The 13,810-nt window shown below is 34.6% G+C and overlaps 1 protein-coding gene across 4 annotated transcripts in view; it reads right to left on the reverse strand.

Moving 5' to 3' along the window:
• Window positions 1-13,485, reverse strand: part of Rhogef2 (Rho guanine nucleotide exchange factor 2) — a 40,176-nt gene extending 26,691 nt beyond the window's left edge. For 2 of the 4 annotated variants that reach the window (XM_078184388.1, XM_078184387.1), the window contains exons 1-15: window positions 13,314-13,485; window positions 12,016-12,065; window positions 11,732-11,789; window positions 6,152-6,390; window positions 5,476-5,694; window positions 4,620-4,865; window positions 3,675-3,956; window positions 3,512-3,601; window positions 3,314-3,427; window positions 3,125-3,223; window positions 2,953-3,045; window positions 2,686-2,879; window positions 2,298-2,587; window positions 1,969-2,148; window positions 1,834-1,890 (exon numbers count right to left, since the gene is read on the reverse strand). In XM_078184388.1, the coding sequence (XP_078040514.1) occupies window positions 1,834-1,890; window positions 1,969-2,148; window positions 2,298-2,587; window positions 2,686-2,879; window positions 2,953-3,045; window positions 3,125-3,223; window positions 3,314-3,427; window positions 3,512-3,601; window positions 3,675-3,956; window positions 4,620-4,865; window positions 5,476-5,694; window positions 6,152-6,390; window positions 11,732-11,789; window positions 12,016-12,065; window positions 13,314-13,485 (2,383 nt within the window). Of the gene's footprint in view, window positions 1-1,833; window positions 1,891-1,968; window positions 2,149-2,297; window positions 2,588-2,685; window positions 2,880-2,952; window positions 3,046-3,124; window positions 3,224-3,313; window positions 3,428-3,511; window positions 3,602-3,674; window positions 3,957-4,619; window positions 4,866-5,475; window positions 5,695-6,151; window positions 6,391-8,230; window positions 8,410-11,731; window positions 11,790-12,015; window positions 12,066-13,313 lie in introns of those variants that run through there. The other 2 variants (XM_078184390.1, XM_078184389.1) reach the window with 2 other exon arrangements.
• Window positions 13,486-13,810: the final 325 nt, after the last annotated feature.

The raw sequence follows: 13,810 nt of genomic DNA on the forward strand, positions 1-13,810 counted from the left end.
CTTCCCGTAAAAATGTATAAAATGTACAAATATGCAAGAAGAGTATCAAATGTAAATTTCAAATATTCATTCATTAAAAAGTAAACTCAATATCGAAAACGCTGTGAATATTATTCAGTACACATAGTGCTGAAAAAAGTATTCTACTGTAAATTGACAATATAACGGTATTTTTGAAAATGATTAAATTATCTATTGAATTTTTCTAAAGAAAGAATGTTTTTAAATCTAAACCTTATCGAGCAGATATACATAGTATATGCTTAGTAGGTAGAGTGCACTATAAACAACTATTATACACCGTCACAAATTGTAGCACTATTAACAACCCTGTACAAAATAAAAAAATATTTATCACTGAGCACTTAAATATATATTTTCATTAAGACAATAAGTTTCACTGTTGATTCTTAATGAAGAAGCTTTCGCTTCTAACTAAGCAGAAGCTTCTGAATAATAAGTGGTGTGGCTTATGTTGTTCAACACTCGTATGAAATAAAGCCAGTAAACTCACGATAACGAATCATGTGAATAAAAAAGAAAAAATGACGCGCGAGTTATATTTACATCGCTCAATGAGGCAGCACCACATAGCAATTTAATGTGTATCTGTATTTGCACTGCAGATTACATGCCTCAAGCCCCTTGGACTCATTATTTATATTTATCTACCGTTAATCTTTTACTTAGTTGCTCTGTATCTATAATAATCTTTATGTATGCTCGAACATTAAAGGAGATAATGATAAAATTATACTTAAGCGAAGTCTATAATGTACAGGGTGTTCGAATAAATATGTCAAATATTTTTGGGGAAAGAGATTCTATAATACAATCTTAAACGAAAATGAAATATGACGACTTTGACGTAACAATTTCGTTTACAAGCTATTTACGATTAATGTTAATCAACGCCAGTGAGTCAGGTATACGCTTCTATCTTTCACACAGTAAGCCGTTGTCAGTGATCTTCCCGAAGTGATTTACGAACAACACTATTACTGAATCACAGACACTTATTATTGTCAATATCTTGAAGACAAAGTCATTACAATAAAATCGACATACTTTATTTTAATTTTAAATTAATACGTCGCATTGTCCTTAGAAATATTTAACACTCTGTATATCATATTGTATTATTTAGACTTGTGGAATTGTTTCCTGAAATATCTACTGTATATAACTCAACTTTCTGTAATATTATCATTTGTCCTCTCAAAGTCTTATTACAATTGGCGGAGTTATCTCTCTGTGTTAACAGAACATTGATTGGTACGAATAAATATCCTCTTATCCCTAAAGAACATAAAGGCAAAAGATATTTGCCATTTTTTCTTTCAACAAAGAAATGAATCTCTCTGTTACCACAAATTACAAGAACAAAATAGATCTAATAGATCTATACAGACACTCTGTATATTTAATACATATGGTTTATTCTGTATTTCATTTGAAAAATATCAACGTTTATTGATATTTACGCTTGATTCATAAATTTTGCAAATAAACTGCGATAAACACAATCTCCGATAATAAGCTTACACAATTTTCTATGAGTCACGAGAAATTGCTTCAGAACAGAAATATATTTCCATTCCGCAAGAGAAACATCCCACGTAATGAATATTTGACTTTTTTCATCCATTTAACAATTATATGTAAGAGTTTAGAATCCTCTCTATATCATTTCGTATATCAATAACTCATTAAAAGTCTAGAATCGTGAAAACAGCAAATACAAAAGACTACTTTCACGACATAAGATATTTAACTCACATATTATTGTTAATTTTATTTCATTAAATGATTTGAAATAAACAACTTGCTCACCATTTTCTCCATCTGTAAGTGCACCAGCATCTTCTTCACTCTTCTTAAGTTTATCCACTGCAACGACAAGGTATTTATCACATCAGTTCAACTTCATTAACGCAGGACTTAAATAGTAATATTCGAAATATTTACCATGCAGCATATGATTTTGAGAATGATGGTGATGATGTGACGATGGAGGTTTCCTCTCTGGCCTAATACGTTCCATCAATTTGCTTATACGATCGTTGCCTCTTTCCTTTCTGACCAATGGCCCGGGACAATTTTCCTCTACTACACGAACACACTGACGATGTACACTCAAAGAACAATCTGTAACGAGACAAATTTATTACGTTTCACATTAGATTATTTTATTTAATAAAGAATTTTTTTAACTTACGAGAAGAAGCCATGGGTATGCAAATATTATTCTACACCCAGGATCTCTTCTTGTTAGTTTATGTGTAAATAGTACGCACCACTACATAAATATCCTTGAGGTCCAATTCCACCGATGATAAGTTGACAATGGTTACAGTAGGTAATAGTAAAGTACTGATTAGCTATAAAATGATGCCCCCTGATTGTCATTTTTCTCGTTTTCCCCGTAAGCAACCGTGCCTTGATGTTTGACTTATCCTTTGCAACGAAAGTAGGTACTCGATCTAAGCCGACGGTTCGCACTTGGAAAATTTTCGTTAATATTGTTGCCAGGCCAGCCGCTGTTGTAAACTGCCGCAAATCTACGTTTTCTTTTTCTATATCTTCTCTGAAACATTTCGTAAATAAACGACAATGTAATGTCAAATTCCAAATATGACATAACAAATCTTTCCATTAAAGAAATAGAAGTGTTAAGAATCTTACAAGTAAGGCTCCATCTTAGGTAACAAGTATGTTTCTATGATTTTTGTCTCTCGCGTCTTATCTGACGCACTCTCGTCCAATTGTGCATCGCTCGGACCAAATAATGTACCCAATCCTGCGGTTCTTTTTTGTTGAAAGTCTGCAAGTTGTTCGTTTAGCTCTTCCTTCGCACGCGTTCGTGCTTTCCAGAAAATCTGTAAATAAAAAAAGATGTTTTGAATTTTCGTGATAAGTTAGTTAGCGTCAGGCACATAATGAAATACATACCCTCCGCAGTATCTCTTCTTTATCAAATTCTTTTAAAAGAACATCATCTATTTCATGTGCTACATTTTCATCTACATTATGTAGACGAAGAGGCTAAATGAAAAAGTTCTTGATCAAAAATGTCTCCAAATTTTATGTCTTTCAACGATTTTATTTATCTTTAAATACTTACTGCACCAGGTACTAAAAAACTAGAATGAATTTCATATGCCCATTTTCTCATTTCCTTTGCATTGCCTTCTTTGTACAAGTCTGTTACTAAATAGAATAACTGTAATAATACAAGTTGTTTTAGCTAATGCAGCCTAAAGTTAACATTTTAAGATATATGATCTGCACATCTGAGTAACGAACTACTCACCAGACTGGAGGGATCACTATTTGATAAAACATAATTAATAAATACAGCAAGGTGTGCGTGATGCCCCCATAATCGCGTCAAAGATTTGAATGGGCCATGATCTTCCAACTGTCCCTAAAATTATGATCAATCGAAATTAAATCAGAGAATATGTAACTGTTTGATGAAACAGTATAATATTTTTTAAAAAAAACTTACAACTTCTTGGTCACTCATATCATCATCTTCCATTGACATGATGGGTTGTTGTAACGTTGGCAATCCAGGAATGCTTTCATTTAAAGTTGTCTGTACAAGAAAAGCAATTACAATATCCAGAATACATGCCATTTAACATACACAATTTCTAAATAAGACTTACATCGTTTATAGTAGAACTGGAGGTATCATTTCCTGGACTAGCAATTGGATACGGAGGTGGTGGAGTTCCTGGAGGAGTGATACGAGGTATTTCATCTAAATCATTTTCATTATGCCTGATGTGCCTTGGAGGAGAAAGATCATTCATTGACTCTGATGCTATTAAACGTCTACTAGCTTCTGATGGGGAAATTGTGGTAGTTCCTAGTTGTTCGGGGCTCGATTTTGTTCGTTGGTGTTTATTAAGTGAGTATGAGGACCCCAAATTTGCTCCCTGCGAAAGCTATAATAAAGTTCAATATGATAACTAATGTACTATTGATAACAATAAGGCATAAGCTTAGAAAGAAAACGATAGAATACAATTCATTGTGCGAGTCTGTAGTAAAATACACAATATGTACATAGCCACTAAATAGATTTCATAAACCATAAATAGGTAAATACTAATAATTGAAATAAAAAGATATGTACTTCGAAAAGTATTAAAAGTATGCATAGAGGCAACATACAGGTTTAACAGGTAACAAAAAACTATACATCAATGCATATACAATCATACCTAAGAAGACATTACTTAAAAATGTTACATATAATTCAAGCAATAAAACATCAATGAACAATGAACGTAGTTTCCTTTGAATAAACGTTTGACACGTCTGTACATGAACCTATTTGGTTGTAATGCTTATTGCAGAAAAGTTGTGAAAATACCAATTTTCGGTTCTTCAATAAATGCTTAAATATCACATGACATGATTATATTTAATAGAATAAAACGTCATAGAGTAATTTAGCAAATGTAAAAATATAAAACTATGTAACTGTTCAATGGACAGATATGAGTTAATTTGTAGTACATGTATACATTATCGTGTGACACTTTCTTTTTACCATGCATTTGTATACATTACTTATTTAATGACTTAGTGATTAGACTACTTACAGAGTTAGGGATGCCATGACTGGTGGTTGAGGGCGTTAAATGAGTCAACAGATGACGTTCCAGCTCCAACTGGGCTACGTTGTGTGTATTTGTGGGAGGAGGTCTAGGTGGCAATGGTGGCGGAGATAGGCTTTGCATGGACAAGGATTTACGAGACGGTAGAGGTGGTGGCACATCACCACTGCTACTACTCAAGGGTGGATAATAGCCCGGGGAACACGAAGTGTTTGTTACCAACGAGCAAAGCTGTAAGACACAACAAAAGCTGGTTAGATAAAGTTAGCAAAAGCTTAAATACATCCCTACGTGACTGAACTTGAAAATTTTAATTATAATGCGAGCAAACCTTATGTAAAAATTACACTTATGCAGCTTAAATAGAAACATGTACAGAAGCAATGTACAATCTATCATATTTTGTTATTAACCATCAAACAATATTAGCTATTAATATACTGATATAAAAATTAAATACTACAAAATCAATAACAGATTATAATAATACTCCAATCAATATGCATTTTATTTAAAAAAAAAAAAAAAAAATGAACACTCTAATAACATCATGCCGAGCAAATATTTGAAACATTTAATAGCATCGATTGAATTGTTGAACATTGACAAAAAAAGCAAGGCAAGAATAAATGTTAATAGAATAAGCATTAAAACGACCTTGTATTTTATGAACAAAACAATGTGTCATACTATGATATAGTATATGTTATATATGTATATGTACATGATTGTATAATTTACTAGTATACAAATTTGTGCACTACATTAGTAAAAATGAATAGAAATCTAAAAATTTATTTGAAAAACGGGTGAAGCACTCTATGAAGAAGAAAAATCATACCTGTTCATTGGTAGTAATGGCAGCTAGTTGTTCCTGTAGTGTACGCACTCTCCTTTCGGCTCCTGCTAATTCTGCTTGCAGTCCCACGTTGACATTACCGCCACTACTCGCGGTCTTTGCAAGTTCATTGCGAAGCTTGTCAACATAACTTTGTTCGTTCTCCAACATAAGCTGGAATGTATGAACACGCTGTGTTTCCAGCTGACGTTTTTTTTCATGCTAAAATTAAAATAAATTCTTGTAATTATTAATTATACAGAGGTGAAACAATGTAAAACCGCGAGCATTATTTTCACAAAAGACGCTATAAAAATTCCTATAATATAAGCAAATATTTAAAGATTAAATTTTACTGATCAAATAAAATCAACTTGAATAATTTCAGTGATAAATTACTAAGAAATGGCCCAACAAATAAAAACAAAACTATATGTGACAGTTACTATAAAAATATATGCAATACTAAAATTGTATGAAAAACAATTGTGGTTTTGCAAAGGGAAGCAAAAGATACGAAAAAAATGATTCATGACGCATAAGCATAAAACAGCGTCACATGAAAGTGTTTCGTCCGTGTAGAAACGAATGTAGAATTCCGTTTGCTTTAGCAGTGTTTTGGGGACTAGAAGCAGCGAAGTTGGCACGGTTCTAATATTTGAAAGCAATTGGAACTTACGTCAACCGGTTGGGGGCCCGTGATGCGTGTATTGCATTGCGCGCCGGCTGGTGCGGTGGACGCTCTGTGCAAAGAAGTCGCTGGCTGCGAGGGTGATACCATCGTAGTACCGGCTGACAGACTGACCGGCCGCTGATGCTGTCCGCCCGCCAGACCAACCTGTAGCCCCGTGGCCGTCGTCGCCGCGCTGCTCGTCGCAACTGGCTTCTGCTGCACCGTCAGTACCACCTGCGTTGAAGCTGCAACAAGAGTTCAAGGACGATGATTAGTCACCTTTCGCATACCTCTGCCGGTCCTTCCCCCGCTTTTCACCCCTCCGTCTTTCTTTTCAGAACTACTCGCGAATAATCGTCTCGCCTGCTCTCCATCGTGACATACAATCTTTTTCGGCCCTAACGGGAGGAGTCTCGAATAAACCGTTAAAATATTCTTTGACATTTATAAAATACATAAAACCTATTTCGTTACATTTTATCAATGTTTACTTAAAATGACAAATCTCCTATCGCGTAAACCTCTCGATCGACGACGGTGTTGATAGACGCGCAATCTACCATTTTTATACTCGATCTAGAATAAAGAATAAAACGGAAGTTTCTTTCATAATAAAACTACACGTCCAATAAAACTGAATTGTGATTTAAAAAATACGAAACGAATTCTCGAAATCGCGTATTACTTTTGCATTTTTAAAAATAGAATTTAGATTCATACGACGCGCAGTTCTATTATGAAAAGAACTTTGTTTCATTTTTTTATTCTAGATCGAAGTCCATAAAATATAACAAAAAGAATTTACGTTTCAGAAAAATTGTCAAAGATCATACATATTTTAATGGTTTACTTGAAACACCCCCATGTTCCACGAAATACTCTTGTTCCTGGTGTCATCTTTGTTATTTCTATCACTGTCGTTACTTATGGAACATAAACTTATTTCATACGAATATTTAATAATTTTACTCTAATTATGGGAACTGATACAAATGTAATGTCATTATCTTAACCTAAAACGTGTCAGTCCATAAATTTGTAAAATCAAAATTAAGCCACTGTTCGATTTTGTTCAATACATGTGCTTGCTGTTTTTGTTTCTAGAAGCTATAGTCGACTGATTTACACTGTCGCAAGTATCGTAACTACTTTCTGTGAAAATATATTAAATACAAATGTATTTGCAATTTGTACCAAAATTTTCACAAATCATTTTGTATATACCATATTTTCAAATTAATTTTAAAATCATTGTAAGAAAAGTTGGAAAGTCAATTGAGAAATGATTAATAATATAAAATAATTCATAATAAAAATGTTAAAAAGTGCCTTTCCAACTCTTTGGTAAAAATAGCGTTAAATTGAAATTTTAAAAGATGCTCTTTGACCTCTTTAGTAAAAATAGTGTTAATACCGTGGGCACACGTCCGAGGCAGATAGAGCAATGTATCCGGAGGTAACTTTGACTATAGAAACTGTACCTTCTTTTTAACATTACAACACATTCTGTTCCTTAAAGATTGCATTATGTTTCGTTGAAAGACATTGTTAACAGAACATACACGAAAGTCTTGAAAAATGTCAATCCAGAAGAGATTATAATTATCGTTCTTTTCGAAAGGAAATGTATTTTCTGAGAACTCGACGATAACCGGATATGTACTTGTCTGAATCTACGACCCAACGAGCACTGCGTAAAATATTGAACAGCAAATAAATTATTGTTATTATTGTTATCGATCATTACTCTTTAGTATCCTACATTGTTTGGTATTCTTTAATATCGCTGTTACAGAAATGTCGGATTATTAAGAAAGAAGAAATAGTTTTTTCAATTTAAATACATATTTTAATTTATACGCACTCTTGCCAACGTGTTTCCGACAAATAAAAAGCATATAATTGTGAAACATTTAAATGATCACTTGGTACAATCGGTTTGCGATTATTAAGAAATCTGACATCTCGTTTGATACGACCTAATATATTGCACGCTTTACGTAAATGCTTCATTGTAAATGAAAAGTCCAGGAAAATATGCGACGGCTTATGAAGCGATCCGATAGAGAGGTGGACTGAAAATACCGTAGTACGGTTTCGCACGAGCTTTCTTCCAAGCCTGCCTCAGGTCGTACGTGGTTCGCGTCTTCATATAGACACAAATGAAAATAGACGCGTTCGAAATGGATCGATTTTCGAGCGATTTCGTGTCGCCGATCGGAAGTAACATGCGCCGTGTTAGTGTGCGCGCAACGAGCGCGGTGTCGTTCACGAAACTGCGTAAAACGATCCACGAGCGAGAGCGCCGATGCGATCCGAAGTGCGGGGCAACACTCGTACCGAGAAAACTTGGCCCCAGGTGTGTGTATTAATATGAATGACGAGATTCTTATGTTTACACGCGCGTGTACGGCTAATCTTCGATATATGACCAGGCCTGCATGTGACTGTACTGCAACACCTTGGCAATTTCCTAATATTATCGTCCACCTTTAATCTTGGTCAGACATAAAAAAAAGACTATCGCTGCTAGCTCATCAATCATTGGCTGCACTTGTGCTTTTATCGATCAATTCGTAAACCCAGCGAATCCAATAAACATTTCTCTTTTTTATTCAAATTTCGCGATATTAAAGGCAATACGGAAACTTTCTTAAGGGGATATTCTGCGCAGCCGCAGAAGAAGCAAAGATGCCGAATGTCATTCGCTTATGGTTACTTTTCTTACGATGCAATCAACAAAAATCGAGAAAATAAAGTTAAAATATCTTTTGACCTAATCAAAGTGCCTTAATATTTTTTTTTCGTAAAGAATAAAACGATGCATCGAATGGTGCATAAAAAAATGTACAATTCCGTATAAAAAGTATCAATAACCTTGAAATCATAGAAACGCCTCCAGACTGGTTAGTCTAATAAACTTTTTTACTATCTTCAATCGTTTCAGAGATACGACTGAACTCAATTGAACGAAACAACCAGATGTATTTCTTACGTGAACATTTTCAACATTCATCTGTCTGTAAAAACTTGTCCTACTGACTGAGATGATTCCAACTGATCTGCTAATCGGATATAAAACCATAAGGTGGTATTTTCAAAAGAATTTAGCATGTATGCAACTATCGTCTGTACCAGGATAAACGACATATCATTATTTAACAATAGTGGAACTAGTACGAAGTTCAAGTTATGTTTTTGTAATTTATGAATCGTAGTCGTCAAAATATTGGCATTATTCTCATGAACAAAGGAGAATACCAACAGTGAGACAAAAATTAATTTTAATCTGTAGAAAAATATATAATTACATTTTATTAAACCTTACACACAGATAGAATGGATTTAAGAATTATTTCGCAATGTAGTAATCGTACAGAAAATTGAACGAAAGAATTTCACTATTTTTAAAAATCTATTCCTGAAAAAAAGCTATTTATGTAAATGTTTGGAACGGCAGAAATGAAATGATTAAATATTTTTGTAGCTGTGTCGTACGGCAATTTGAAGAAAGCAGTTCTGAGAAACGTGGATTTATAGTTTTCGGTATAGACGTAAGTATTAATGCGACATATACTACGCTAATTTTTGTTATTTCCCACCGAAAACTTTCGAAACGAATTATTTGACTTATATAATGTAGAATAATGAATTTATTGAGGTTCTCTCCTTTGATCTCTGTTAAGGATTTTTTCATATTTTTTGTAAAATACAAAATTTTTATAATCTCGTAAAATGCTTTGGAATTCGTTAAAACTATGTAAAATGGTTCAAAATATGTTAAAAATCAATTCAGATATTTTTCTATTTTGCATAAAGATCCGCAGTTCGTTACCAACGATACAACGGTTTGTCAGCAGCGACTCGTCTATTCGCCTTACCGCGGACTCCTGCAATTTCCTCGTTTACGTGGGTTTTCAAGATAAAAAAGGATTCAAGACTCGGGGTTGCGGAAAGCCCCGAATGAACGATTGAGTCAGCTGTAAACCGACTTAGCGGTCATCTGTAAAGCTACTCGTGTTCTGCAGCCACCTTTCCTCGTAAAACTATATTTGTTTTAAGAAGCCTACGGACTCTGACACGATTAATCCCTGTTATAGCGTTCGCGTTAATCTAGCTCCAATTCCCATGTATTTATAACAGGCTAAATTTCTCATTCCAACTTTTACGTATTTCAATGCACGGAGCTTATAATAATAATAAATTTAAATAGCGAAATAAAAATGGAAGACATTCAGTATTATATGATACTTCTTTTAAGAACGTTTGATAATATTACTCATGACATATAATATGATATTGACTATGTGACCATGTGACATACAATTTACATGAAAAAATAGTAATGAATCGTTCGATCGAGCTACAGAAGTTGCAAATTAGGCGAGGATTCGAGTAATTGCACAATTTAGCGGAATAACAACATGTAAGACGAGTGTCGCCCATTGTGCCTCACCTGAACTATTAGAAAGAAGAAGACAGATTCTATGCACGGTCACCGCTATAAACTCGCATGCTTACATCACTGGGAACGTCGCGTCACTACAGAGACATCGTTTATGCCGAAGTGTCCGAGGTATAAAATTTAAAACAGTTGTTCATAATCTTTCCGATCGCTTCCTCATCTTCTTCTCTATTTTATATAATATGGGAAAACCTTTACACGTATGTAGCCATTAATTGATTATTTCCACTTGAAACCCTAATTTATAAGGAGTTCCTTAAATAAAAAATGTTTTAAACAAAAAATGTTTCGGTATCTCATAGGTCAAATGTTTTCAAATTTTGTATAAATGCTATTAACCTGCAATTCCTATGCATTTATCTTTATTATGTATGTTATGTTAAGTATGCGATGCTGTGTCTACTAATTACTTTGCGTAATAAGTGTATTACCGTTTGTTTACTACAAATAGTGATCACCGCACATTTAAATAAAGCGTTACTTTTCCACCTATTTTTATACGATAACGGGTTAATGTCCCGCGACATGCTACATTAAATTACGCCCCAGGTGATTAAAAATCAATGACTCACAAGAATAACTTGCAAAGTGGTAGTATCACCCCATCTAAACTTGTTGGCTTCCTGTCCGGAATGCGTGAAAGGCGCAATCGACAGGAAAATCCCATCGCGAAAGAAGAAAAAAAGTGTTCATCTCCTATCGTGTTCGCGTGAACAATACGATTAGGATGATTGAAAACTATTCGAGCAATTTCTGAATGTCATTCGAACGAGCCACGATGACATGGCAACCAACTAATTAGACGATTCGTTATACAATGCGTGTAATATGAGCATAAATTTTTATTTAAATATCACTGAAAATATGAAAGTTACTTTGAAGCGAAAATTATTCACAACATTTTGAATGGTTTGAGCCAAATGGAATTAATCTAGACAATTGAAAACTGAAAACTGAAATTCCTACATTTCTTTAATGAACATGAAACAATAATTAATACAGCCGGTTCGCTTATGATTTGTGTACGACGAAATCGATAAAACAACGCCTCGAAATATTTGTGAACTGATAATAGAGAGAAGAAAGAGGTCGTAGAAAAGAAAGAAAGTATGTAAACTTACACTTTATCAGCTGCACAACATCCGTATGCGTGGACTGCATTACATTCACGCCGTTAACCTGGAAATACCAAGAACAAATTAAGAATACAATACACGTGTGCCGGCGAAATATGCTGTTTGTGAAATAGAAATCCATCAAATTCGTAACAACAAAACAGTTGTTCGTAACTGAAATTTATGAATCCGATAATGGCGAATTGAAAAAGTTTTCTCGTTGACTATTAACTTCCATGGATTCGATTCGGTGCTATTTATCGATTATAGTAATCGTAAGGGAAACTCACCTTGATTATTTTGTCGCCCGCGTGAAGACCAGCTCTCGCGGCTGCACCGCCTACAATATCAGAATTTTAAAACTTTTTATGAGACAATCGCCTATTTAGAATCAGTTCTCGTTTTCAAACAATTCGAGTGAAACTGTTCGTTCTAACCATAATCTCTTGTTCCTTCATTACATGAACCGTTTTTTTCTACCAATTCTTCACTAATCTTCCGGGTGTTAAAACACCTGAAAGTTGAGGGAACATTAACTGATAATTTGCCAATCACTGAATACTCAATTATTTCTTCTCCGGCGGCAAAGAAAATAAGAAAGTTTCACAATCAAAGGTGAATCATAATATACTCTTTGATATTTGCGAAATACAAGTTAACAATGGAACGTTCTTTACTGTTAATACGATTGTTTTAAAATTTTTTAATGATAAAATAATGGATCGCAATAAACGATAATTTAACAATTAAGTTGATTATTTCTTTGTGCATATTTTCGCAATTCTAACGAATTTTTATAATTATACACTGCGTACGAACAATGAACTGCAGATGTTTAGGCGAGTGTAGATTTTTCTAAGACATTGTTTTACACGAGATTATAAATTTTAAGATACTGAGAATGAAAATTACCGCTGATGTCAAATTATCAAAGAATATTAATAAAAAGCTACGTGACACAGAATGGATTTTAGCACCGTACAAATTAAATAATCGATTTAAGTCAAAAGGTTGGCTATTGAATAATTTATAATTAATAAATTTGTTATTCATATCCCTGGGTATACGCACTTTCCTAGACGACTATTCACCCACGCCTTCTCTCAACGAATCCTATATTAATAGATCCAACAGTTCTAGAATCATCCAAAGCACTGTGCAATTTTAATCATTTCATCTGCCCTATATTAGCAACATAGTATATATAAACAAATAAATAATACTTACGAGAAGCACAGAAAATTCGCGTGGCTGGTCAACGCGTTGGCAAGAAAAACTATTAAATAATTCTCGCGAAAATTAAATATTAAATAATTCTACCCGAGGCTAAAAGGGAACTCGCTTAAACATTCGCAGTTCGATAATAACGAGATAGACAAATTGCCGAGCGTGCAAATGTTCTTTTCGTGGTCAGGAGTTCGCTACGGCCATCCGCACTGTAAAACTGTACCGAATACACGGCGGACGGCAGAACCGTTTTCGAACAACCGAATTTTGTCAGCGAATATTAGCAGCGTTGTTCCGTTAAATTTTTTCCGCACCGAAACCAAGAGACACGTTAAAATTTCTACCGCACAGTCGGACATACCTTCCTTCACAGATTGAACATAGACGGGGTTATCACCGGAGACTTTCATCCCGTATCCGGCATCGTCCTTGTAGACGACGAGGGTGGCGACGGGTGCTGGTTCGACGGTTCCACCCCCGGCGGCGCCCACGCCGCCACCGACGCTGCGTCGCAACGCCGCCGTTCCATTCATCCCTTCTTCGATCTCCGCCTGGCCTCCCCTCACCTCTGCGCCGGCTGCGGTACAATTATATCACCTGTGCAACGAAGAAAATCGACGTCAACCATTGCAAATATCGTGGCATACTCTCTTTTTTTTTAAAAATCTGAAGGAAAACGCAGCGATTGGAAGAGATCCGAAAATAACCGGTTCGAACGGTTACGAAAAAGACGGGCCCGGAATTTCTTATTTTAAAGTTCTAAGCGTGTATCGACCTGGAAGACAATAATTTATTACCGAAATGCAATTTTTTTCAACTTTTATATTTTAATCTGTTTCCTACAACTTTAACAACTGA

This window comes from Augochlora pura, chromosome 6 (assembly GCF_028453695.1).
Source record: "Augochlora pura isolate Apur16 chromosome 6, APUR_v2.2.1, whole genome shotgun sequence".
Taxonomy (NCBI): domain Eukaryota; kingdom Metazoa; phylum Arthropoda; class Insecta; order Hymenoptera; family Halictidae; genus Augochlora; species Augochlora pura.